Source organism: Sciurus carolinensis, chromosome 5 (genome assembly GCF_902686445.1).
Source record: "Sciurus carolinensis chromosome 5, mSciCar1.2, whole genome shotgun sequence".
In the NCBI taxonomy this organism is placed as follows: domain Eukaryota; kingdom Metazoa; phylum Chordata; class Mammalia; order Rodentia; family Sciuridae; genus Sciurus; species Sciurus carolinensis.
Genome location: NC_062217.1, coordinates 169,506,342 through 169,533,635, shown reverse-complemented (window position 1 = coordinate 169,533,635; position 27,294 = coordinate 169,506,342). Strand labels below are relative to the sequence as shown.

The following is a 27,294-nucleotide window of genomic DNA, read 5'->3' as shown; positions in this document are numbered from 1 at the left end:
GAGACGGGCGCCGCGGAGGTGTGCCTCAGGCGCGCACTCTTCCCGTCTGTGCTCAGGAGGCCCCAGGGCAGCAGCACCAGGGACAACAGAAGGGCACTCTCCCGGGGCTTAGGGGCTGGAGAGCGCTTCTCCTTGAAGGAACCAGAACTCCCTGGAGAAGCGGCGACTCTGGGGCGGAGGACGGGCAAGAGGAGCCAGAAAGCAAGGAAGGTCTCAGAATGGCAGGGTGTGCTGAAAGGACACAGGGGCAGCTCACAGGGGCTGCCGGTGGCCACTGGGGGCCATCTGAGCATCAAAATAAATAACGACAGTAACAGATGATGACCTGTTGAACGGAAAGCGTGTCTGGGAGACGGGCCCAGGGCTCCTCGAAGGACAGTGCCAAGGGCAATCGTAGGAATGACGGAATCGTCTGGCCACCAGCACTGAAGTCATCGACTCCAACGAGGAACGTGAGGGGCGCCAGGACCGGGCTGAGAGGGTGAAGGGGGCTGCCCCTCAGTGCTTACCGGTCACGGGGGGAGAGCACCGCACGGCAGTCACCACCAAGTCCTGCGGCATACCGTGACACCACGTGTGGCCCGGCCAGCCGCTCTGAGCACCCGCGCTCGTGTGCAGCTCTGGCCGCAGGTGCGACCGGACGCAGTACGAGGAACGCCACCCCAAGTGACTGCCTCGTGATTTCTGAAGCTGCCAGTCTGAGAGCTGGGGTGAGACCAGGGCAGAGCCTGGGACAAAGGGGCCTTGAGCAACGGCTGTGCCCACGACCCTACACTGGGTCCTTCTCAGCTTCCCACCTGGGGCCAGAGGAGCCCTGGAGGGCCTGCTGTCACCAGGGAAGTCCCAGAAGACCAGCAGGATCCGGCAGAGGAGGGGGTGGTGGGACAGGCGGAGGGCTCGGCACGAACAGAGGCTCAGAGGAGAAGGCGGGAAGGGACAGGAGGGGACCTTGGGGGTGAGCCCCCACCTCATCCATGCTGGATGGTGGCGACCCCACGTGCCGTGCACAGAGCGCAGTTCTCAGGCCACCCCCCTGAGAAGGTGCCAGTCTTGAGAACGCTGGTGAGGCCATGTGGGTCACTCCCCCTGCTTTAGGCCCTGGGACCCCTGGGCTGCCAGGAGGCCGCTTGCCTGCCCATGGTGTGACAGACATACGCAGCGGCCATGGGGGGAAGAGGGTGAGGGCCCGTGTGCGTGTGTGGGTGTGTGCCCTCCCTGTGGGCTCAAGCGGCCCGCCTCCCCAAGCTGGGGGCCAGGCGCCCTCTAGCGTCACCAGCAGACACGGTGTGAGGAAGAGGAAAATGGACGCTGACCCTGAAGATGGAGAGGGAGCAGAGTCCAGCAGGACATGCTGCAGGAGGAGGAGGGACGGGAGGAGGTAGCAGAGGGAGACCTGGAGGAGGGAAGAAGAGAGACCGCTGAGTCTCAGAGGCCACTGGCGCCTGCCTGGCGCCCTTGGGTAGGGCAGGTCCCTCGCAGAGGTGTCCCCTCAAATATGTGGGCAGGTGGGCTTGGACTGGTCTCATGGCCTGATCAGGGCCCGACTGGGCCCTTCAGCAAGGTGAGCTGGGGTCTGCCTCCAGAGGCCACCTCACTCCAGCAGGGTCACCCCGGCCCACATGTCCATGGCCAGCGTTCTTACCCTGACCTCGGCCCCTGAAGGGCGCACTGGGGCTGCAGTCCACAGACTAATGACCCCGGGTACCCATTTCCCGTTCCTGACCTCAGGTGGCCAGGATGGGGGTGTGTGTGAGCTGTGCGTGGGACCTGAGTTTGAGCGTGGGATACGAGGAGGCTGCATCTCCACCCAGCCCTGTAGCAGGGGAGTCGTGGGGACAGAGTGCAGGTCACGGCCTCACCCTCCCCGGTGACAGGGATTCCACAGAGAGGCCAGAGCCTGCCAGATCCTTCTGGAGGCATGGAACACGCAGAGGCTGGAGCGGGAGCACCTGCCACAGCGCCCACCCTAGGCCAGCTGCGGGAGGAACTTCCACAAGGAGGCCCGTTACCAGCAAGGAAGGCCTGGTGGGAGAGTGTGGCCCGGCTGAGTGTCCGTCAGCTTGCGGCCAGGGGCTCCGGCACGTGTGCTTGGCTTGATTTTAACTAACTGAATTTTCAGCTGGTTTTGCTTCTTGAGAAGCCTCAAATTCTCAGCCGGGGGCGGTGCTGCACGTGCGGTAAGAGCAGCTCTTGCTCTGCAGAAGGACACCAAGGAGGCAGGACGCGGTCGCAGTCCCTGCAGCACCCAGGCTCCGTCGGGTTCCGCTTACAAAGCTGCACCCCTGCGTCTACCCCTGTGCTCCTGACTGCTGGGCTCCAGCTCCCGTGCCGACCTGCCAGGACCCAGAGCAGGAGTCACAAAGCGGGAGGAGCTGGAGATCAGGGACAGGGCAGCCAGAATAACCCTGCCCCATCTGCACCTGTTTCCACATCCACAAACAGAAGGTGGCAATACTGATATCACAGGGACTCACGTCACTTTTGAGACTTGGGACTCTGTCTGACAGCAGCAAACAGAACTGACCTCCTGAGGTTATAGGGACAGCGGTACAGAAACTGCCCGGACCCCGCAGGTGCCTAACTGCCAGGCTATGAGGAGGAGTCTGAGCCTGTACTGAGCTGCGTGCGTCCCTTCTTTGGCTTCCCCAGCAGGAGTTGCCAGCTTCTGGGGCTCAGGGATGGGGACTCACCCTTTCAGGCAGTCCATTCTATTTTGGGACAGCTCTGACACATCTTCATGGGCAAAGTTTCCCCAGAGGTTAACTGAGGTCCCTTCCAGCACTTTCCAGACACAGAACAAGTTTTTTATCTGCCCCTTGAAAAAAGCAGCACAGGAACCAGGCCTAGCATGCCACGTCCCTCACAGGTGTAAAGAAAGCGGAACCCTGCAGGCTCCTCACTGGGCACACATCAGAAAAAGCCTCCTGGCTGACCAACCAGCTTCAGGAAGGGTTAGGTCCAGGTGCTCAGATGATATAACTGGGAGTCTCTGCACCTGGAGGTTCTGCTTCAGGACAGTGGGCTCTACCCTCAGGCACCTTCCCCTGGAGTGACAGGTGGCTGCTGCTAGGTCCCAGCTTATATTTCACTGGCTGCTCTCCAGGGATTCTAAAGAATCCTGGGACAACTTATGGCCCAGGACACATGCACAAATCTGTGGCAGGAGCCTCTGTGCTCCTGACTGGCCAAGCCTGAGCCCCATGCCTGAGGCCAGTGGTGGGCTGGTGGGCAGGAAGGGGCCTTGACACTCAGAGGAGCAAGCAGAAGCAAAGGTGCCTGCACATCCAGTCACGTGGTGCCCTCAGGTGGCCTCACAACCATGGTGAGCCCTGGGTTTTTTCCCTGCCAAGAACTGGGCAACAGGGCCAAGTGAGAGGCTGCACAGAGGGCCTGAGGACCCTGCTTGTGGGCCAGAGGTCAGCTCTGTGCCCCACAGACTGCTGCTAGGCAGGGCCACAGAGGTGAGGATGACGGAGTCCCTGCCCTGGGTGGTGGAAAGGTGGAGGCTGAGCTCCAGGCTAGAGGACCTGCAAGGGATTCCCTCCCGGGCCCTGACAGGAGCAGCAATCTGGGGAAACCTGGAGGGCCCTGAAGGCCCTGGGCAGCACGGGACCCAAGGTGGAGTGTGGCAGGCCACTGTGTGGGGCCAGCAGGGCAGGGGCAGGTGAGCAGAGGGGGGAGCGAGTGGGGGCCCCAAGTGACAGCAGAGGCCTGACCTCCCTCTCTGGAAGGATCTTGCTTCTGGGCCCATCGGTTATTTACCATGCCCTCTGCCCCCTGAAGGAGCAGCCCTAGGGCAGGGGATGGCTGCCAAGTTCACCCTGTCCTCCCACCTGCCTGGCCACAGTAGGCAGCCTGTAGATGTGACGGGCAAGGGAGTGTGGAGGACAGGGTGAGGACTGCCGGGTGGAATGTCCTCAGAATCCTCCTGGCTGGAGCTGGCGTGCCTTCCACCACGTCAGGACGCAGCAGGGCCCTGGGCAGAGAGAGCACTGTGGTCCCAGACCTGGGAGCCTCCAGAACCACAGCCAAGGAACGAGCGTTGCACCGGTTTGCCAGTCGGTGGTCCTGGGCAGGAGGCACAGGAGGCAGGGCGTGCCCATGCTGAGGGAGGCGCTCTGGGAAGCACTGTGGCCACAGGGTGGTCAGAACCCAAGTGCAAAACGCCCCAGAAGCGGCATCCCGCCAGCCTGATCCAGGACAAACTGGGAGCCGTTTGGGAAGGATGCCACCAGGGATCACCCACTCGCCACCCGCTGGCCACCCACTGGGGCCAAGCCCGACCCTCTCCCGTGCATCCTGCACAGCTCAGGGCAGGCCAGTGGCGGGGATGCTCATCCCCAGGGGACACATGAAGAAAGGAATTAGACATCACATCCAAGTTTACCTAGTGAGCAAGTGGCAGAGCCACCCTGAGATTCCCCTGGGGTCTCTGGCCCGTTGCACCCTGGTGCTCAGAGGAGGGATCTGGGCTTTTCCATTTCCCGGCAGCTCTGGTTTCTGAAACTTTGGCAAATTGATTCTCTCAGCAGTCCAACTTTCCTCCCCAAAACTGGTGACCCCACATACAAGGGCTCTCTTGCTAGTGCACGGTGTCTATCAGGCCCGAGCCGAGCTTCGCCAGTGCTGGCTGGGAGGAGCCCAGAGGTGCGGGCAGAAGCAGTTTCGGCGAGCAGCGTCGACTCTGATCTAGCTCTTCTCAGGGAGAACGTGGTGTGTCTTGGGGTGAACAGGCGTGCAGCACAGTCACCTCCCAGAACTTGTAGAAATGGCTTCAATTTGAAGCGTCTGTGCGGCACTGGGAGCCGCGGGGGCGTGAGGCACTCCAGTCTGGGGCTGCGAGCATGCTGGGCGGGGGCCTTGCCCCTGGCTGACCCCAACCTGAAGATGACCCTGGGCTGAGGGAGCAGGCCAGGATCACGGTCTGCCCACCACACAGAGGAACCTCCACACAAAACCTGCTGTGCCAGGGTCCTAAGACAGCGCTGCCTCCGGCTGTGAGCACAGGAACAGGGGCCGGCCCCGCCCCTTCTCCCTCCTCTCCTGGTCTTTCAGGAAAGATCAGAAATCAGAGGTCCCATTAATAAATCTCAGTGCATGCTCCCTGGGTGTTAGAGGACAGTAACAGCAAGGAAAGCTTTGGCCAGCAGCCGGGCTCTGGCGGCCCTCAGGGGCTTCCTGCAGAGTTCAAGCAGCCAAGGTTAGTGCTGAGGGCAGAGAACATTCTAGACAGGCAGGCGGCCATAGTTTCTGCCTTGCTTCTCTGGTATGCTGCAGCCTGGCCAGAGCCACCACCTCCCTGTCACTCCCAGCCGGTAAGGGGGCTCCAGGTCAGGTGACTCCAAGTAAAGGCAGCAAGGATGTGACTCTGAGGTTGCCACATCACCTCATCTCGCCAGACCCTCAGGAGGGGTGTTTAGGCTCAAGTGATTCACCTTAGGTCTGCCCTGGGTCAGAAGCCTCCTAACCAGGCCTGGGCTCATTGGTGGGACCAGACAGGCCCCGCTGTGTGTGGTGTGTATGGGACAAAGTAGGGAGGGCAGGATTGAGCAGAACCATGAGCCCCGGTACTGCTACTCCTGTTGAGAGAGGCTGGCCCTGCTCTGCACTCTGCAAGACCTGGCTGACCGGGTTGATGTGAGAGCGATCAGGGGAACCCAAGTCAGGAAGACATGGGTTCAAATCCTGACTCTGACCCTGGCAGGCTGGGTGGCCATGGGCAAGTTACTCCACTTCTCTGAGCTGTCACCTCCACATCTGTAAGTGAGAGGTAGATGAGGGGCCACTGCCCTAGGCTATGAGGTTGAGATGGGCTGAGGTCACGGGTGACAACTGCTGCACATGCCCTGCGTGGGAAACGCCCCTCTGGGGACCCTCTTGCTGCCCACTGCAGGGGGCCTGCCAACAGGAGCAGCAGGCCCAGAGCACCTGCCTCGGGAGTTTGCAGAGCAACATGTGGAGCGGGCCTGGTGGGACCAGAGGGCCCCGCTGACCCTTCCTCTGTCCTGTCCCACCACTCCAGAGCCGTACAGGACCGGAGAGCAACTCCCTGGGGGTGTGGGCCGCCTGCATGGGTCCTCCCTTCTGGGCTAAGCCCTGGCCCTGATGGCCTTGCCCTGCAGAGACCTCCCAGCGTCCACCTTGCCCCTCCATCAGCCCAGAGCCCATCACCCACTTGGGGAAGGCCCCAGGGAAGCAGAGAGTGTGGCCAAGTGCTGGCGGGTTCAGAGACCTCGCCCTCCCGTGCTGGGCACGAAGCTGCGGGCTTAGGGCCCAAGAGCAATAGTGAGGTCGGGCACCAGGAAGTGCCCCTTCCCACCCTGCCAGCCAACCAGAGAGAAGGGAGGCTGAGCAGGTGAGGGAGAGGCTGCCAAGGGCAGGCCAAGATGGGTGTCTCCTGGGAACTGCCCCCTTCGCCGCTGAACCCCCATGTGGGCCTGCCTCTGTCCCCTCCCGCTGAGGCCTGTTCTGCCCTTCCCAGCCTCTTGGGTCCCCTCCCATCTCTCAGGGTCTGGTGACTGCACTGCCCCCCAGAGACCTCGCCAGGTCACAGAGTGGGAGGGTCACTACCTGGTGGCCACTGTGGTGGGAGTGACCAGCCTGGTGTCATCTGGTCAAGCTGAACATGTGCACTGCCACCTGCAGGACACTCCTGGCAACCTGTGCAGAGGAGAGACCCCCAGACGTCCCTCTGAGAGCCGGGCAGCGCTGGAGCCCACACCTACATGAAGGCCACCAGCTCCAGCGGGAGGGACCGGGTAGGTGGCCCGGAGCACACCAGGAGGCGGCCACCTCCAGGGCAGGGACCCTGGGTGCTGGCCCCCGCCCAGGCGGGGACATCTGCCATGTCATTCACGACACTACGCGCTCAGGTTTCATTCACGTCATGACTCAAAGGCATGTTCAATTTCCTAATTTTGCCACAATAAAACATTTCAACCACTTTAATGAAAGTGCGACGGAAAACAGTCGCGGCTGCCGCCCGCCGTGTGACCTGGGGCGAGCCCAGGGGCCTCTCTGAGCCCAGAAGAACTCACCCACAGCCCCACCACCACAGCTCCGTCCCCAGCAGGCCCCTTGCTTGACGGGACCACTGAGGAGCCGCTGAGCCACGCCCGGAGCAGCGTGTCTGTGGTTCCTTTCCACGCGGGCAGCCTGGACTGCAGCTAGCCCTGCCCCTCTCCCTGCACAGCGGCAGCCAGTCCTGGTTCCACCTCTGCCGGGCCACAGCCCCCGAGATGGTCCTCCAGTGGCCGGGCTCAGGGGATCCACTCGGGAGGGCCTGCTTGGCCCCTGGGGCGCTGCTTGCCTGCAGGACAGAGGGCCCAGGCCTGGGCTTTGCTGACCGCCACCCACACCTGGACTCCATGAGGCAGCTGTTCACAGGGACACAGGTGACACCTGTGACCTGAAGACGGCACCAACATCACCCACTTCCTTCAGACTTGCCCCCGAGCCTCTTTGGACAGGAAGCACTCTGAAGCCAGCCGCCACAGGCAGTGGCCCGGCACGGGCTCTGCTTTGGCAGAAGCCATCTGCACAGGCCGCTGGCCAGGCTCAGGAGCACGCTCCCTCCTGCCCCATCTAGTTCTGCCATCAGACACGCTGTCGTTCCCATCAGCCAGACCGCGCAAGGTGGCTGGGGTCCCAGGTGGCTGGCTCCCCTGGCGTGTGGAAAGCGCTCCAGCACCCAGGCCCCGGCTCAGCTCAGGGGCAGAGCGTGCCCCGCAGCCCAGCAAGGGGGACCCTTGTAGGATCCCGGAGTCCTGGTCGGGAAACTTCCCCTCTGCAGGCCAGAGGGCAAAGAACATTCTGGGCACACGAAACATCCTCCAACCTCGAGCAGACCATCAAGGAGGAGCTGGTCCTTTCGCCCAGCGGCTAATGGCTGGGGGCGGGCAGAGACACCGTTGAGTTGTGCTTAAGAAACAGGGTGCCAGCTGTGGGGTGCAGGGTGGGTGGGGGACTAGTGTGACCAGAAAACAGGTACCCCAGGCACCCAGGAGGAGGGGCAGGTGGGGATATAACGAGGAAGAAAGAATCCATGATGTGTGACACTGTTCCTCCCCTCCGGGGACAGAGAGGGCCTCTCTGAATGGGCAGTGTGTCCCTCGCATGTGTGGAAATGGAGGCTCCAGGCCCCAGGGAAGACTAGGCGGAGGAGATCAGCCCCTGGGAAGGAAGGAGGGAGGGAAACGGTGCCCAAGGCTGGTGAGCAGCAGGCAAGGCCTGGTCCTTCACCCCAGGCTCTGCCTGGCCCTGAAGCAAGGCTGGGACAAACAGCCCCTGTGGCTGCCACAGATTGACAAGAGCAGGGCGCTCTGTTTGGGGGTCAAACGCCAGGCAGCCTGCAACAGGTGGCCTGGGGCAAGGCTCAGTGGTGTCATCTGAAAGGTCCCTGGCAGAGGACAGCCAGCACCCAGCGGTCTGCAGGACCCACTGGGACCAGGAGGATTTGCACCAGCAGGCGTGGGGACCCCAGGTGTGAACACTCTCATCTGGGGCCCGGGGCGCCCATGGGAGGAGGAGGACCCGGGGAGTCCGAGAGTGGCTGCCTGGCCTCGGGCGCCAGGTCCTGCCAGGATTCCTAGTGTGCCAGCCGTGGGAGAACAGGGTGGGAGACACCCGGGCCCTTCCCTGCCAACCAGGCAGGGCCACACCTCGGCTGGGCCGGACTGGACTTCCAGAAAGAGGGCTGTGTGCGTCACTGCCCACGGCTCCGCGCGGTGCTGCTGGGTGGGCGAGGTGTACAGCCGCCCACGGAGCCTCTTCCGGCTCGGCCCTGGCAAAGTCCCAGGCTCCCCCTACCAGGGCACTACGGGCAGGGCTCCGTGAAACCTGCCTTCCAAGCTTGGGCCACCCTGTGACCTCTCCTAGCTCAGGGGCTTCCCTGTTCCTGGGGCCAGGCAGGGAGGAGAGGGGTGCGGGCCCGTAGACGGTGACGGCGTGGGGGTCTCTCACAGCCAAGGAGCAGGCCCAGGCCCCCAGTGACAAGCCGCCTCAGAAAACACTGTGTGCGCACCTGTGCACAAAACTAGAGGAGGGGCTGGAGGGGCATCGCGCAGGCCCAGCGGGGGCTCCCTCTCTGGAGCCAGTGACGCCAGTCCTGCCCTGCTCAGCGGCCCAGAGGGCTGTCACCCGTCCTGCCCTGGCCCGCACCAGGTGAGTGGGGTCACTCACTGCCTGGCTCTCTGCCACCTCTGCGTGATAAGGCCATCCTTCCCTCCCCCTGCTCTCCTAGTTGGCCACCAACAGAGGACAGGACCAGAGAGGACTTTCAATGCCCAGCTGACCCCATCTGCTGGCCCTTGGCTCGGGTGAGGCCACCAGGGCCATGGAAGAGAGACCTGGCACAGGGGCAAGGACACGCCTCAGTCACAGGCAGGACACAGCCCCTGCCACGGAGGGGCCACATCTGGTGGAGGTGGGCCACGCAGACCTCCATACCCAGTGCTGCCCACCAAGATGTGGCCAGAGGGGCGTGGGGCCCTGGAAGGACAAGATGGACACTGCCCAGGAGGAGGGATGGTGGCATTTCCACAGAGGGAAGGGGCTCTGGCCCAGGTTCAGGGTTCCTGCCAGACTTCAGAGGCCACCCACTGGCCAGAGCTGGTTACGACATCGGGCAGCAGGGCGCCAGAGTCGTCAATGGCAGAGGGATGGCAGTTTCTTCAACACACAGGCCCTTCTATGAACGGAGCCGAGACTCCTCTCCTACCCAGGTGGCTTCCCTGTGGGTGACACATGGCAGCCACACACTGAGGGGCACCAAGCAGGGTGTCACAGGGGCCTGTGGCTCCCAGCACATCAAGACCCGCTCAGGGCCAGGGAGCACGCTGCCCACCTGGCTGTCCAGCCTGGGCAGCACCAGGTCCCGTGGATCTGCCTATGCGCTGAGTGTGCCACCTGCAGGGAGAAGAGGGCGGTACAGGGACAAGGACAACCCCCCCCCCACCACCACCATGCTCCCCTGAGGCCACCAACGCAAGTCAGAGGCAAACAGCCATGGTCAGGACAAGCATGAGGCCCCGGTGAGACGAACATGAAACGTGGGCTTCTCAAGCTGCCGTCCATCTGGACAATCCCTTCCGCTCGGTGCTGGGGCCTGGCTGCAGGCTACCCTTCTAACACGACCCAGTTTGAACCAGCAGCACTTCAAGTGCTTGGTCACCACCTGCAGCCGTGGTCACAGCACCAGGCAGCAGGCTCCAGCCATGTCCCTAGCCCCACATGTGCCTCCTTTAAATGCCACGCACACAGCCAGACTGCACAGGGCCAACCGGCAGAGGCGCAGGGCGGGAGTGGCCCCCCACAGGCCCTCTGCTCCTCTGGGGGCCTCCCAGTGCCTGCCCGGTACACTCTCAAGTACAGGGCAACTGGCTGAGGCCGTCCGGGGAGAGCCTCGTGAGGAGACACAACCAGAAGGCACCCTGTGCACAAAACTGCACGGGCCCCAGGTTCGCCTCCTGCTAGGCCACGCCACTGTTTCCTCAGGAGCTGCCACACTGAGCACCTGCTGGGGGCTCCTAAAGCTGCCACCACCCACGGAGGGCAGCAGGCAAGGAGACCTGCGCCCGGGGGCACACCAAGGCCAGCTCTGCACTCTGGAGGACAGGGGCTGGGGTGCCTCAAAGGTGCTGTGGTCTCAGTGTGTCCCCAAACCCAGCCTTAGAAATGGAGCCTTCTGTGCCACAGTGTCGGGAGGTGGGCTGTGGGGGTGTTTGGTCATGAAGGTCAGGCTGTTATAAAAAGGGTGTGGGAATGGGTTCTCTTCTCTCTTCCACGAGTGAGGACAACGTTCCTCAAACGAACCAGGGAGGGTCCAGGCCGTGGCTGCGAGGTTCTGGGTTTCTGACCTCAGGTGCACTGAGGCTCCCTCATTGACCCTGTGTTTGTTTGCCTGTGGCCCCAAACCACAGGCCCGTCACCCAGGACAGACCTCAGAGTGAGAGTCCGACCTCAGATCCTTCCCACTCAGCAGATCACTCAGGACAAAGGCAACCAACCACCCTCCCCAGAACCCAGGTCCCCTGGGTGCCCACGTTTTCACCAGGTCTCTCCAGCAAACGGCGATTTTCCCAAAGTCATGGAGAACAGGCAGGACAGCGCTCTGAGGTCTAAGACACTCTCAACGGCCAAGCAAGCCAGAGCCCAGTCACCACAGGGCAGCTCCACGTGCCACAGGCATCTTCCCACACAGGTGCCCACGGCTCTGCTTGGAACCTGGTGGACCTTGGACCCAACAAATAGAACTTGAGCTGCTGCTTGTGATGGAAGCTCCAACCCCGGAGCATCCTGACAGCTCTCGTTGTTCTAGGTTCTCTGTGTCTCACAGACCAGGGAGAGAGAGGGGTCAGAGGGACAGGGCCACCAACCATGATGTCTGCAGTAGTGGAGTCTCCAAGCGCACTGCCAAAAGCAGCGCAGACGCAGTCCGACACCCCAGTGGGCCGCACCTGGCGGGCGGAGCCTCTCCCTGCCCATCTCTGCACGTCACACCTCCTTGCAGGGTTTCAGAACCCAGACCCGAGACCAAAAGTCACTCTGCCTTACCGCCAGACAGCAAGCAAGGAGGGGCAGCAATTTCTGCTACAGAGGTCAGCCAGCTCTGTCCTCAGAGGTCAGTTACACACGAGGCAGTGAATGTCCACATACTGCTCAGCCATTTAGAAAGAAAAGCCTCTTTGCTTAAGAAAACGAAACAGACGCAGGACCCTGGCACCCGCAGTCCACAGAGAAGCGCGACACTGACCTGAACTTCCCGGTCCGCACCTGCAGCGCTCTCATTCCGCACCGCTGGGCACCGCCAATGTCGCCCACGATGTCATCCCCGATCATGATGGCCTGTCACAGAAGTGAAATACGCTCAGAAGGGATGTCAGGAGGACTTTATTCCCGGGCTCCTTCGTCTTTTTTGACATAATAAACTGCTTGATTTGATGTTTAAAATCACCATCACACGAAATAAACAAGATAATATTGTCACAGTATTGATTAAAAGTCAACCCACCTTGAATATATCTCCTGCTGCCCTGTGGGCCGCACCTGTGAATGGTTTATATTTGTGAAATCTGAAATCAATCAGCAGGCGCACAAGGGATGTGGCGCCCAGGACGCATGGGCGCAGCTGTGTTCGGCCCCCAGGTGGGCACGGGCTGCGTTTCACCTGGCACCAAGCCCTCTGAAACCTGACTTTACCAACCCTTGGTTCTGGGACAACCAATTGCAAACCCCTGGCAAATCTTTGCAGTCAGAGTTTAAAAGGTTTTGCTTTCAGTAAGGAGGGTGCTGCCTATCAAAGCAGCGTAATGTCAGCACAGCACGGGACGCTCCAGGCCTTGGTGTTCGGCGGCGCTGGAGATGGAGCCGGGCCTTGATGTGCTCGGCAAGCATTCTACCACTGAGCCACGTGCTCAGCGCACAGGAGACCACTTCCTTTCAAAGGCAGCCTCAGAATAGACTCCTGAAACCACCACAGAACCAGGCACGCTAGGAACCAGCAGCTTCCAGGACAAAGGACAATAAGCAAGGTCAGACAGTGGTTTCTGAAACCCAGGGAGCCGACGGGGTGAGTTCTGTGATGGGTACACCTTTCTGCCTTCAGCGTTTCCAGACTGTGGGTACAGAGAGCCTGTAAAGGACCCCAAAGTCATACTTTGCTGCAGCCCAAACCCCCAGAGCGATTGTATTTGGGGACCAGGCCTCCAGGAGCTAATTAAGGTTCCATGAGGTCATAGGGTGGGGCCCTGATCCAACAGGACTGGAGTCCTCATTAGAGACACCACAGCTCTGTCCATACACACAGATGAAGGCCACGTGAGGACACAGCAAGAGGCAGCCAACATCTACGATCTGGACACAGTTGGCGAGTGCCCCCCACAGGTCCTTGTGCTGGGAGCTCGGTCCCCGGCATGGTGGTATGGAGTTGAGGGAACTTGAAGAGGCACGGTCCAGTGGGAGACCTTTGGTCCTGGGGCACGGCTCTCAGGAGGAGTTGCTGCTGGCCTCGTGGAGTGCGAGAGCCTGGTCATCACAAGGCGAGGCCACCCCACACAGCTGGACCCTTCCACAGGCAGCGCTTCCCCTTCTCCGTCACGTTGTGATGTGGCTGGGCTGGCCAGGGTGGTCACCAGAGGCTGAACAGCTGAGGCTGCCCAACGTTGGATTTTGACCTCCAAAACTGTGAGCTGAATAAACTTTTCCTTATAAACTACCCGGCATCAGATATTCTACTGCAGCAACATAAAACTGACCAAGATGACCACCAGAAAAAGCCAGGAAGAGCACCCGCACCAGAGGTAGAATTTGCCGACACCTCGATGGCAGACGATCTCTGTTGCTTACCACCCCCCAAGTCTGTTGTTTTGTTGGTCGCTAGTGTGATCTGACAAATACAGGAAACTCAGGTGGAGCCCATCAGACAGACACCGCCCCTCCCAGACGGAGGAGAAGGAGCCCCTGGCGAAGATTCTGGGGAGGCCATGGCAGCACAAGGCCCATAGGGCAGTGCCAGACGGGAGCAGGCGGCACTGGCAGCACTGTGGGGGCATGGGGACGTTTCCCTGGGTTCGGACGAGTGACCAGTATCATGAGTGCGGTGACTCCCCACAGCCTGGAAAGATCCGCACCAAGAGAAAACGGTGCCTGGACCTCACACAGGGTTGAACCTATTCTCACCAGCCAGACTGGAAAAATCTCATAATTCACAGGGCATGGGGTAGTGTTCTCAGAAGGGCCCTGTGGAAGTGGAGAGGAATCATTAGTCCTGTTCTGCTGCTGCTGCTAAAATCCTTTTTTAAGATTTTAAAATTTTGTTCTAATTAGTTGTCCATGACAGTAGAATGCATTTATACATTTTGATAGTTCATACATAAATGGAGTGTAATCTCTCATTTTTCTGATTATACATATTGCAGGATGACATTGGTCATGCGGTTATACATGTACGTGAGGTAATGATGTCTGTCTCACTCTACTATCCTTCCTACTCCATACCCCTTCCCCTCCCTTCACTCCCCTCTACCTAATATAAAGTAACTGTATTCTTCCCTATCCACCCTCCCCTTACTGTGTTAGCTTCTACATGTCAGAGAAAACATTCAGCCTTTCATTTTTTGGATTTGGCTTATTTCATTTAGCATAATATTCTCTAACCCCATTCATTTACCAGCAAATGGATGCTTCTAAGATCTTAAAAGATCTAGAAGGATCAAACTTATTCCTGGTAATTTAACTGCATCCCAGAACGAAGCTCAAAAATATTTATGTTCATACAAAAATATCCAAAACCCCAAAAGGTAAAATTCACAATGCCTGGCATCTAATAAAAAATTATCAGACATAAAACAAAAGAAAATATCACAGACATCAATCAAAACTGACCCTGTGGGGCTGGGAGTGTAGCTCAGTGAGAGAGTACTTGCCTATCAGGCACCCAGCCTTGGGTTCAATCCCCAGCACTGCAAAAAAAAAAAAAAAAAAAAAAAAAGAGACAAAAAACAAACAAACAAAAACTGACCCTGAAATGACACACAGTGAGAATCAGCAGACAAGAGCACTAAGTCAGTTCTTAAAACTGTATTTCAAATGTTCCAAAAAGTTTAACAGAGAAACAAAAAATAGAAGAAAAAGATCCAAATCAAGCTTCTAGAGATGAAAACTACAATGTCAGGTTCAAAATACATTAGGTAAGATGTCAGAATAGACACCGCAGAGGAAAAGATTAGTAAAATTGAAGATGAGAGAGAAGACAAACGTATTTGAAGAAATGATGGCTAAAAAATTTCTGAACTCGACAAAAATTCTAAGCCCACAGATCCAAGCTTCCAGTGAACACAAGAAATAGAGAAAACTTCATCAAAACTGATAAAAAGGAGAAAAATCTTAAAACAGCCAAGAGAGAAAAAAAACTATCATCTGGAGAAACAAAGATAAGACACGAGATTATGTTGGAAACGATGTAAGTAAGAAGACTGGAGGCATCATCTTTAGAGTACTGAAAGGAAAATCCCCACACATCCAGAATTCTATACCCAGCAAAAGCTTCTTTCAAAACAAAGGTGAATGAAGATATTTCAGATATCTGAAACCGTAAGAATTCATCACCAACAGATCCATCCTACAAGAACAGGATGAATCAGCTCCTGGGAAGGGGAACAACACTATGTGACCAGCAGAATGGACAGAGTACAAATCTCAGACCAGAAAGGGCAGTGAGGTTGGGGGTCCCAGTCCTGCTGCGTGCGGCTCCATGACCCAGGGTGGAAGGTGGCTAACTGGTGGTGTTTAAATAAAACCAAAAGCTAAACATCTCCCACAGCGCCTGGACACAGTATGGCATCCAACATGTTAAAGAAAAGCAAGTATTGGGAAATGTTCTGCAGATGTGATCATGCTGGAAAAGTCTGCATACCTCACAAGAGGAGCCCTCCACTCCAGGTCCCGGTACCTCAGAATGGAGCCCTGTGTGGGTCACAGTGCTAGGCCAGGCAGTGGGGACCCATGTGAGTCAGACAGACATGGTCCCTGCCCTTGGAGCTCAGAGTCACATGCTAAGACATTCCATAAATTAATGAGCATTTTTTTTTTTTTTTAAGCAGTGCTGGGGATTGAACCCAGGGTCCAATAACACATTCAATAATTTAGACTTAACGGACATTTATAGAATATACCATCCAACAAAGAGCGAATACACTTTCTTCTCAGCAGCACATGGATCCTTCTCTAAAATAGACCATATATTATGCCACAAAGCTACTGTTAGCAAATATAAGAAGACAGAGACACTACCTTGTATTCTATCAGATCATAATGGATTGAAATTAGAAATAAATGACAGAATAAAAAACAGAAACTACTCCAACACCTGGAGATTAAATAATACGCTATTGAATGATGAATGGATAACAGAAGACATCAGGGGGGGGGGAATTAAAAAATTCTTAGAGGTAAATGAGAACAAAGATATGTCATATCAAAATCTCTGGGACACTATAAAAGCAGTACTTAGAGGAAAATTTATTTCATGGAGCTCATTCAATAAAAGAAGAAAAAAATCAACAAATAAACAACCTAACACTACAGCTCAAAGCCCTAGAAAAAGAACAGAGCAACACCAAAAGTAGCAGAAGACAGGAAATAGTTAAAATCAGAGCTGAAATCAATGAAATTGAAACAAAAGAAACAATTGAAAAAATTGACAAAATAAAAAGTTGGTTCTCTGAAAAAATAAACAAAATTGATAAACCCTTAGCCACACTAACAAAGAGAAGGAGAGAGAAAAATTACTAAAATTCGGAATGAATAAGGAAATATCAGACAGACACAACTGAAATACAAAACATAATTAGAAGCTATTTTGAAAATCTGTACTCCAACAAAATAGAAAATCTCGAAGACATCAACAGGTTTCTAGAGACATATGAATTACCTAAACTGAACTAGGAGGACATACACAATTTAAATAGATCAATTTCAAGTAATGAAATAGAAGTCATCAAAAGCCTACCAACAAAGAAAAGTCCGGGACCAGATGGGTTCTCAGCCGAGTTCTACAAAACCTTTAAAGAAGAGCTCATTCCAATACTCCTCAAAGTATTCCATGAAACAGAAGAGGAGGGAACCCTTCCAAACTCATTCTGTGAAACCAATATCACCCTGATACCTAAACCAGACAGAGACACATCGAGGAAAGAAAATTTCAGACCAATATCCCTAATGAACATCGATGCAAAAATTCTTCACAAAATTTTAGCAAATTGCATACAAAAATATATTAAAAAGATAGTGCACCACGATCAAGTGGGTTTTATCCCAGGGATGCAAGGTTGGTTCAATATTAAGAAATCAATAAATGTAATTTACCATATCAACACACTGAAAGTCAAGAATCACACGATTATTTTGATAGATGCAGAAAAAGTATTTGATAATATAGCATTCCTTCATGCTCAAAACACTAGAAAAAAATAGGGATAGTGGGAACATTCCTTAACATTGTAAAGGCCATCTACGCTAAGCCCATGGCCAATATCATTCTAAATGGTGAAAAACTGAAAGCATTCCCTCTAAAAACTGGAACAAGGCAGGGATGCCCTCTTTCGCCACTTCTATTCAACATTGTCCTTGAAACTCTAGCTAGAGCAATTAGACAAACCAAAGAAATTAAAGGGATACAAATAGGAAAAGAAGAACTCAAACTCCCTATTTGCTGATGACATGATTATATATTTAGAGGAACTGGGAAATTTCACCAAAAAACTTTTAGAACTCATAAGTGAATTGAGTAAAGTAGCAGGATATAAGATCAATTGTAACAAATCTAATGCATTTTTATACATAAGTGATGAATCCTCAGAAAGAGAAGTTAGGAAAACTACCCCATTCACAATAGCCTTGAAAAAAAATAAAATACTTGGGAATCAATCTAACAAAAGAGGTGAAAGACCTCTACAATGAGAACTACAGAACACCCCAGAAAGAAATTAAAGAAAACCTTAGAAGATGGAAAGATCTCCCATGTTCTTGGATAGGCAGAATTAATATTGTCAAAATGGCCATACTACCAAAAGTGCTATACAGATTCAATGCAATTCCAATTAAAATCCCAATGATGTACCTTACAGAAATAGAGCAAGCAATCATGAAATTCATCTGGAAAAATAAGAAACCCAGAATAGCTAAAGCAATCCTCAGCAGTAAGAGTGAAGCAGGGAGTATCGCAATACCAGAACTTCAAATATACTACAAAGCATAGTAACAAAAACAGCATGGTATTGGCACCAAAACAGACAGGTAGATCAATGGTACACAATAGAGGACACAGACACAAACCCAAATAAAAACTTCATCTAGTTTTCTCATACTAGACAAAGGTGCCAAAAACATGCAATGGAGAAAAGATAGCCTCTTCCACAAATGGTGCTGGGAAAACTGGAAATCCATACGCAGCAGAATGAAACTAAACCCGTCTCTCACAAAAACCGTCTCTGCACAAAAATCAACTCACAATGGATAAAGGACCTTGGAATCAGACCAGAGACCCTGCATCTTATAGAAGATAAAGTAGGTCCAAATCTTCAACATGTCAGCTTAGGATCAGACTTCCTTAACAGGACTCCCATAGCACAAGAAATAAAAGCAAGAATCAATAATTGAGATGGATTCAAACTGAAAAGCTTTCTCTCAGCAAAGGAAACTATCAGCAATGTGAAGAGAGAGACGACAGGTGGGAGAAAATCTTTGCCACTCATACTTCAGCTAGAGCACTAATTTCCAGAATAAATAAAGAACTCAAAAAAACTCTACATGAAGAATACAAATAACCCAATCAACAAAAGGGCTAAGGAAATGAACAGACACTTCACAGAAGATCTACAAGCAATCAACAGATATATGAAAAAATGTCCAACATCTCTAGTAATAAGAGAAATACAAATCAAAACTACCCTAAGATTCCATCTCACCCCAATTAGAATGGCAATTATCAAGAACACAAGCAACAATAGGTGTTGGAGAGGATGTGGAGAAAAAGGAACACTCATACATTGCTGGTGGGGCTGCAAATTAGTGCAGCCACTCTGGAAAGCAGTGTGGAGACTCCTTAGAAAACTTGGAATGGAACCACCATTTGACCCAGCTATCCCACTCCTTGGCCTATACCCAAAGGACTTAAAATCAGCATACTACAGTGATGCAGCCACATCAATGTTCATAGCTGCTCAATTCACAATAGCCAGATTGTGGATCCATCCTAGATGCCCTTCAATTGAAGAATGGATAAAGAAACTGTGGTATATATATATATATATATATACACAATGGAATATTACTCAGCTATAAAGAATAATAAAATTATGGCATTTGCAGACAAATGGATGAAATTGGAGAATATCATGCTAAGTGAGATAAGCCAATCTCAAAAATCCAAAGGGCGAATGATCTCGCTGATAAGTGGATGATGACACATAATGGGGGGTGGGGGGGCAAGAATGGAGGAAGGAGGGACTGTATAGAGGGAAAAGAGGGGTGGGACGGGTGGGGGGAAGGAAAAAATAACAGAATGAATCAAACACCATTACGCTATGTAAATGTATGATTACGCAAATGGTACGCCTCTACTTCATGTACAGAGAAACACGTTGTACCCCATTTATTTACAATAAAAAAAAGAAATCTGACAATCGTGAGAACACTGAAACAAAATATTTCAGATCCCCCCCCACCCCTGCCAAAAAAAAGACATTCCAAAAAGCACAGCTGATAAGCCTGAAGCCACTGTCCCTGGAAAGACGGGGAGGAATCCTGGGGGCTGTGGAAGGGGTCTAGAACAGTTGGGGCCGCCCCCAGGCTGGGGCGGGGGTCATTTAGCTAAAGGGCGAAGCTTTTCTAAGAATCAGCCTGGGGGCTGGGGAGATAGCTCAGTTGGTAAAGTGCTTGCCTCATAAGCACAAGGCCCTGGGTTCAATCCCCAGCACCGCAAAAAAAAAAAAAAAAGAATCAGCCTGGGCTCTTCACATAAGCCTAGTCAAGCAGAGGCCAGAGGGGCCCCTGTCAGAGAAGCCACAGGAGACGGCAGCTCGGGGAGAAAGCTGGGGGAAGACCGACCACCACCAGCACCGAGTCCTGCCAATGTGCCCAGCCACCGCCCAGTGACACGGGTCCACACTTGGTGCTTCTCCCTGGATTTCTCTGCCTTCTCTCCACCCCTACCCAGGTTTCCCGAAGCATGTTAGATGTACAGGCAGAGGATCTGCTCCTGGGTGGAACGAGGCCTTGCATTTCTTAACGCAACCATGTGATACTCGTTTTTAATTAATTTATCATGGTAAACTGGAGATTCTGTTCTTCCATTTATAGTAAAGGTCAAAAGTTCCTCTTTGAATACATTTGTTTAGTTAAAAATGTGTCAGTTTAAAGAAGCATCAGATAAATATTAGTGCCAGGGACAAGCACCTGATAGGTGTAGGCTAGAATCTCTTCTTGGGGAGGACCCGGACGGGTAAGCCAAGCGAGTGGGATCTTCTGCTTATCAAACTTCACAGAGCTGTCTGGAAACCATCAAATCACGAGGAGAACCAGCCAGGCATGGATTCCCAGAGGGGACAGCACAGGGGAGCCCACCACCCACAGAGGGCGACTCCAGATCTCCCGAAGCCAGGGCTGCCAGGCGGGTGGCCAGACGCCTCCACGTCAGACTCCGCTTCACCTTTGCAAGGTGAGTGGGAAGCCATCAGCTGGGCCTGTGAACACCCACCGCACTTCCCCTGGACCCGGGGGCTCAGGCCACCATCCTGGCGGGCTCCTTGGGAATGGAATGGGTCTTCCCAATACCACGTCATGCCTGGCATTTTCCACGCCTCTAGGAAACATGGAAGTTTGTGTGTACGCGTGGCCACACACCCACACCCACACCCACACCCACACCCGGCAGCAGAGATTCTTCCTTCTCAGAAGGGACACTCTCAGGGCTTCCAGGGCTGGACATTCGTTGATGCGGCTCATGGAGACAATCAGAAAAGCCAGGCCTTGGAGGAGCTGTCAGTCAGGCAGCAGCCGCGTGGTGGGGCCTGAGACGCCGCAGCTCGCCCGCAGCAGAGCCCGGAGGCAGCGTGCGGGTGTGGGGAGCAGGGGCCGCGGCGACCGGGCGGGCAGCCGCCCGGAGCAGCGATGCCTGTCTGGACCAGCTTGTGGGCTCCGAATACCAAAATGTGCTGGGCACTCTGGGGACTTCAGAGATTTACTATCGGTGAAGGGCGATAATCACGCCAGGAGGAGCAATTATTCCCAAATCATTTAGGACTTAAAAAATCATTGGCAAGAAGATGGAGGTCAAGAGGTGCACTGCCGAGGGAAATAAAAAACTCTACCTGTCAGGCCCGGATCTCGCCTCCCGCCTCCCTGAGTTGGTAGCGGGAGACAGATACACTGAACGGCCAGACTCCGCAGACCCTGGAAATCCAGGGAGCGGGGAAGCGCCACGGGCCTCCAGGTGGCTGGCCGCGTCACTCATCCTCCCTCAGTGTCATCTGCCTGCCAGGCCTCCCTGGCCACCACAGCTGCCAAGAGAAGGCCATGGCCTAACAGGTGGCAGTGCTTGGGGACAGGCTTCCAGGGCTGGTGTCCCAGGAAAGCCTATGCTGCACGACATTTTTAACTACGTCGGGACTCTGCTGGGCCGAGCCTTTCTCCCCGTCACAGGGCAGGGAACAGCAGAGCCGGTGGGGACAGAGCAGCCCAGTCTGCTCTGCAGCCCAGAGGGGCACACACCTCACCTGGAGAGGCCCAGACGACCTCTAGACCTTCAGCCTCCAGGACCCCTCAGAAAGCCGGGTGGCACATCACTAAGCGTTTCCACCAGGGTCTGGCACATTCACAAGGAGCAAAGCTGAAGGGCCGGGGGCTGGGAGGCTGGCTCAGCGGCAGAGCACTTGCCAGCATGTGCAAGCTGGGTTAGATCTCCAGCACAGCCGGGGGGGAAAGAGAAGGAGGAAAGGAAGGATGGGCAGATGGACAAACAAAAAAACTCAAGGATCACTATCTTTCAAAAAGCAAGAAGCCATGGTGTTGGCAGGATATAGGAAACCCTGGCACACAGGTGTTCTGGAAGGTAAGAGATGTAAGCAGTGCCAATCATAGCTCCATGCCACACCACCAGACGTCTGGAAAATCATCGAAGGTGTGCAAACGGAGGCACACATAAAGCTGTCCCCTGGGGTCATGTACAAGAGGGTACGTGGAAGCAGCCCCATGTCCCTCAACAGGGGAATGGTGAAGAACAGTGGCCCACAGGATGGAATACTATGCAGCCACAAAAACACTCTGCAAAAGTGCTCCAATAAGCACAAAGGAAATTGTTCCCAGTAGACTCTGAAGGGAAACCAAGTTTCAAATAGCAGATACAGGATTATTCCAATTTTGTGTTAAAATGTACATTTAGACAAACTGGAGATGAAGCATGATTTGTTAATGATTTGTGTTATTTGTGTCCTGAGAGCAAGAGCCCAGCAAAATCACCACAACCTCTGCTTTCCCTCAAGATCGTGGGTCACTTGATTTCCTATACTTTGTGTTCTGCCAATAGTATGTATTTTATAAAATATTTTTCAAAACAGAAAATGATATTGTACTACTAAGTCTGCCATTCCAAACGTCATTTATGAAGCCTAATTCTGACAGGCCTGGCCCGTGCTGAGAGCTGAACGGCAGAGCAAGCTGGGGACTGGAAGGCGAGCGTGGGTCCAGCCTCCCTCCTCGGACTCCACCCCAGCCCAGTCTGTGGCTAGTCCCTCAATGCCGTGGTTCTCCCAGGGGACGTTTGGCAAAGTCTGGAGACAGCCTGAGTCTCGTGACTCGGGAGGGAGCCAGTGCTCCTGCACCCAGGGCTGGAGGGCAGGCAGCTGACAAGCACCTACAGAGCACAGGACAGCCCTCCTCCAAATGACGGGCCCCCAAACATTCAGAGAGCCGAAGCTGAGACCCGGCTTATCTTTTAGATGCAACACAAGCACCTGTGACGGGGACTCAAATAAGGACTTCACAAAAGAAACAGGCAGCTGAAGGGCTGGGTGTCCAGGAGCTTCCTCCCCAGCCTCAGGCTCCTGGCCTGTGAAATGGGCTGCCACGTGTAGGCTCTTCCATGACCAGGCGCCTGGTGAACAGCCCCAATTCCAGGAAGCTGCACAAGCTACAACCAGCAACCCGAGGCTCCCGGAACGTGGTTCAGACCCTCCCAACTCACAGGCGTTAGCATGAAGCTCTACAAACACCACAGATGCAGAGGCTTCAACCATGGGAATCACGCCTAATTGCTAGAGGTAACCTTTCCACGTTTTTCTTTGCCTGATCACTAGATCCTCCAAAGGGCCTCGTTACCCCTAGGAGGTTTGAATTGCCAATCTATCAGAGCGTTCCAGCCGTTACTTCTGGGCTGCGGAAAGGTTAAAATGGAAATTGGATTTGGGAGCTCTGTCCATTCACGTGCAGGCGGAAAGCGCCTCTGCAGAGAGCAGCAAGCCCGGGCTCAGGAAGAAGCCACCGCCCAGGGAATGGCGGGTGATGACTCTATTGATTAGAGCAGTTGGAAGAATCCCTGGCACTGGGCAGCCAACAGCTCCTCACAGCCATTGCTCATTAAAAAAAAAGGAAGCAGGAACAGAGAATGACTACCTTCTGCATATAACCCAGTTCATCTAAAATGGCCTTATTTTGAAATGATGCTTTAAAATGGGGACACATCCTGATATTCGAATAACATCAGCAAGCATTTCAGCAAAGCACTGGGCTGGGGAAGTTAAGAATGTGCAACTGCTGCTCAGCCGTCTGTCAAGGGCAGGACAGAATGCCGCTCGAGGGCGTAACAGGGAATGATAAGGTGGGAGGTAAATGAGGTACAGCTTTGCCACATGTGCTTGGAGCCACCAGAGAAAACAACTCCTCAGCTGCCCAGGCCACAGATGCTCCAAGGGACCAGCCAGCTGGACCCAAGCAGCTACAGTGACCTGGCAAGAGTCCGGAGGCCTCAGCCCTTCCCGGACCCACTGCCCCAGCATCCAGACCCAGAAGGGCACTGGCTCGTCCCCAGGGTGTGCGGAGCGAGCTGCGGGAGGGCAGTTTCTCATCCAGAATGTGAAAATCTGACCCAAAAAAAAAACTGAAAAAATGTCCTGAAGAAGAAAAAGGAGTGTGTGTGTGTGTGGGGGGTCCATCCAAGATGGAGCGAGGCACATACAGCCCACGACACTGTCTGCACGTTGGGTTCCTGCTGGGGGCGTTTCCAGGCAGTGGTAGGTCTCACTGTGGTGACTGCTGTTTGAGCAACGCTGGGGTTTGGGGGAGGAGGTGGGTTTGGTGGTAAGACTTGAACCCGGGGCCCTGGGCATGTCAGGCATGCGTCCACCACAGAGTCACACTCCCGGCCCCCCAACACTGCTTTTCCCCTCAGATTGTAACAACCACTGTTCTTCTACCGGGTAAGAAAAACCCTCAGGACGTACTCTCTCTTAGGTTCAGCCTAGGAGGAGACGAACACACATAGTTGCTTATATTCTAAAAATGGAAAGATGAGCCATAAAGTCTGTAAGACGGCTCCCTACGGGAGACAGGCAGGGACAGAACAGAGCGGGAGCTCAGAAGTTGACTGCCTTGAACGTGACTTGTGCTGTGGATTTGATTTTGGAACTACATAAATATTTACATGACTATGAAACCAATTCAAATGCTGTGAAGCCAATTCCTTAAAAACTAAAAGTAAACTGAATTCGAAGAGGATCCAGCTGGGGGACCACGCTCCAGAAAGGAGGTGTCCCTGCAGGCTTGCAGCGCTGTCGTGGTCATAGACCTCTAGAGGGAACATGCTGTCCAGAGAAAATAACCGTCGAAAAGAGATCTTCACCTGCAGCAGCAGCCACCTCCTCACACGCGGAGATCAGCGGCCACATCACCAGCGATGGCAGCGGTGGACACGAGGGGCCACCGCTCCGGCCAGCACGGCGGAGCGAGCTCTGGTGGCATCTGGCTTCCTCCCACGGCATGCTCTGGAACCCAGGAGGCGCGTGTGAATTAAAAGCCAAGCAGGTGACCATGTCGCTGCTCTGGGGAGCGGGGATTTCTGAGTGGGATGGAGGACGAAGCACAGCCCACAGGACCTCGATCGGAGTCTCAGAACGACATTTCTGGGTGCGTTTTCTGTTTAATGATGTGTATTTGTGAGGCTTACTGACGGGAAAGCTTGAAATGACGCTCAACCCAGCAACAACGGGAACTGAGCCTCTCCAGCCTCTAAACACGCTTTCCATGAACAGGGAACATGGCTCCTTAGGAGGGTGGGGGTCAGGCCTCTGCCAGGAAAGGCACGAGGCAGTTCTGGAACATTCTGCCACAGCAGGGAATGACGACCCTCTCAGGCACCACTGGGGTCAGGTCAGAAGGACCTGGGCGGCCACTCAAGGAGGTTCCCACTGGTGACATGAAATAACTGGCACTTCACGACACGCCCCATGAGTCCAGACCATCTGCCTATAATGATGTGCACATTTTAAAATCTCACCTGCCACCTCGGGAGGGTGCTAGAGAACTCACTGTTCTAAAAACGAATACAAAAAGGAAAAGAAAGGTTTTCATCTGGCGTTTCCAACGTGAGTCTCAAGGCAACAAGCAGTTGATGAGATTTCTGTAGAGAAGAATCCCAGAGAAGAGAAGATAGGCCACCAGGACACAAATGTCACCTTCTAGTGACCCTTAATGACTGGATGGAGCTGGCCCTGGCCATTCACAGAGGCTGACACCAGGTAAGCACATGGCTGCATGGAGGGTCTGGGTGGTGGTCACCTAGAGAGGAGTACTGTCAAGATCTGAGCCTGACCCTGACCAAGCACAGCGGTGCGGGAGCGGGGAGCACACGCAGGCCCCACACCATCCAGACCAGACCGCAGGAAACCACGGGGTGAACACCCAGATCCTCCCTCAAAGTCTCAAGAAAAACGAGAATGGGGGAGGAAAGAAGGGGATGGATAGATCAGACATTCGACGCCAGCCAGTCGCAATGCAAGGACTTTGCATCCTGATTCAGACAAATCGTGAACAACATGAAACGTTTATAAGAAAGAAATATGATCTTTGATGATATTAAGGAATTGCTGTTAATTGTTTTTAGATGTGATATGGTATTAGCTATGCTTTTTAAAAACATCCTGAGCTTTTACAGGTACATAGAAATGTTCACAGGTAAATGCTGCAATTTCTAGGTTTTGATTCAAAATAACCTAGAGGAGAGGAGTGGTGGGCATACAGATTAAATAAGTGGCAATAAAACTTGAAAGAGGTTCCAACAGCCAAACATGGGCCATATGAACAATAAAATAAATAACTGTAGGAACGAAGTGTAACTCATGCAATAAAACAAACATTGTTTGTTGGGTCCAAGTTGGGTCCTTGGGTCCATGTTGGTATGAACAGAAAGAGGCAGAAGCTCTCCCTTATGGTGGATTCCAGTTAACAAACAGTGCCACGTGGGAACACCACGGTAATGACTTTCAGGTCAAAATTACCAACAGGTCAGGTGCAGTGGTGCCTGCCTACCTAGGAGGCTGAGGCAGGAGGACTGCAAGTTCAAGGCCAGCCTGGGAAACTTAGAGAGAGCCTCTCAAAAAACAAAGGGCTGGGGATATAGCTCAGCAGTACAGCGCCTGCCTAGCATGTGCAAGGCCCAGAGTTCAGTCCCCAGTGCCCACACACGTGGCCATGCACGGTACAACGGGGAGGGAAACAGTGATCAGGAAGAGGATCAAGATGCTCATTGGCCAGAGTTACCATCGGGGTGACAGGCCAGACTAACTCAGGTGCCTGCTATCTGGTTCTGTGTGATTCCAGCCACAAATGCATAACTGAAATGAAAACATGAGGAAACAACGGGAAAACCAAATGGAGGGGCTCTGACAGCACGGCTAGCCAGCACCCTCGAAATGCCACAGCCACGAGGGACAAAGGAAGACCAGGACTGTCCCGGGATGACTGGCAGCAGGGGACAGGACTGCTGAATGCAACACGTCCCAACAAGAGCAACCAGTGGCACTGGCTGGGGACAGCTGATTGAGGCCTCTGAACTGGTGGGTAGTCCTGTCCCGTCCCCTTGTCCGTTTCCTGGTCTCTCGTGGTGCCACATCGGGGGCGCTGTGGAAGGCACGCGGGGTCCACCCACCTCCGTGGCAACTTTTTCTAGGTGTGAAATTTCTTCAAAGTGAAAAGTCAAAAAACGATTTTTAAAATGGCTATTAGTTGATGAGTCTGAAGCTCGTGATGTACCCTGTGGTTCCCGTGCTGCCCTCTAACCGCGGATACTTGACATGTTGCATGATGAGTATTAAAAAGCGATTTAGGATGACTGACCCTCATGTGCAAGGCGTGGACCCTGCTGGGTTGGATGCCAGCAAATCAACTGGAAGAGAACCCTGCTGAGACGGCTGGGGGAGCGGAGATATGGGTTTCATTGGCCAGTAACCAGGAATCATTGTTGATGTTTAAGGTGATTTTTAAGAATCTATTTAGGTGAAACACATGTTAAGTAAGACTCATCAGGACAATGACATCAGTGTTGGAGCTGCTGACATACGTGTGTTCACAGGCTGTGCAGCCACCTTCACGGTGTAGTCCAGAGCACTTCTACCCCAAAAGGAGATCCTGTACCCAGAAAGCCCGCAGCCCAGCTGCGCAGCCACCGTTCTTGCTGTGTCTCTGGGTTCGCCCAAGCTTGACATCTCCTGTAGGCGGAATCACAGGGTATCTAAGTCCTTCCCTGCC

At 54.0% G+C, this 27,294-nt stretch overlaps 1 protein-coding gene across 2 annotated transcripts in view; it reads right to left on the bottom strand.

The window, feature by feature from the left end:
- Lhpp (phospholysine phosphohistidine inorganic pyrophosphate phosphatase) overlaps positions 1 to 27,294 on the bottom strand; it is a 100,860-nt gene that overhangs the window by 50,086 nt on the left and 23,480 nt on the right. For both annotated transcript variants that reach the window (XM_047553408.1, XM_047553410.1), the window contains one exon: positions 11,753 to 11,844. In XM_047553408.1, coding sequence (XP_047409364.1) covers positions 11,753 to 11,844 — 92 coding nt within the window. The remainder of the gene's footprint in view (positions 1 to 11,752; positions 11,845 to 27,294) is intronic.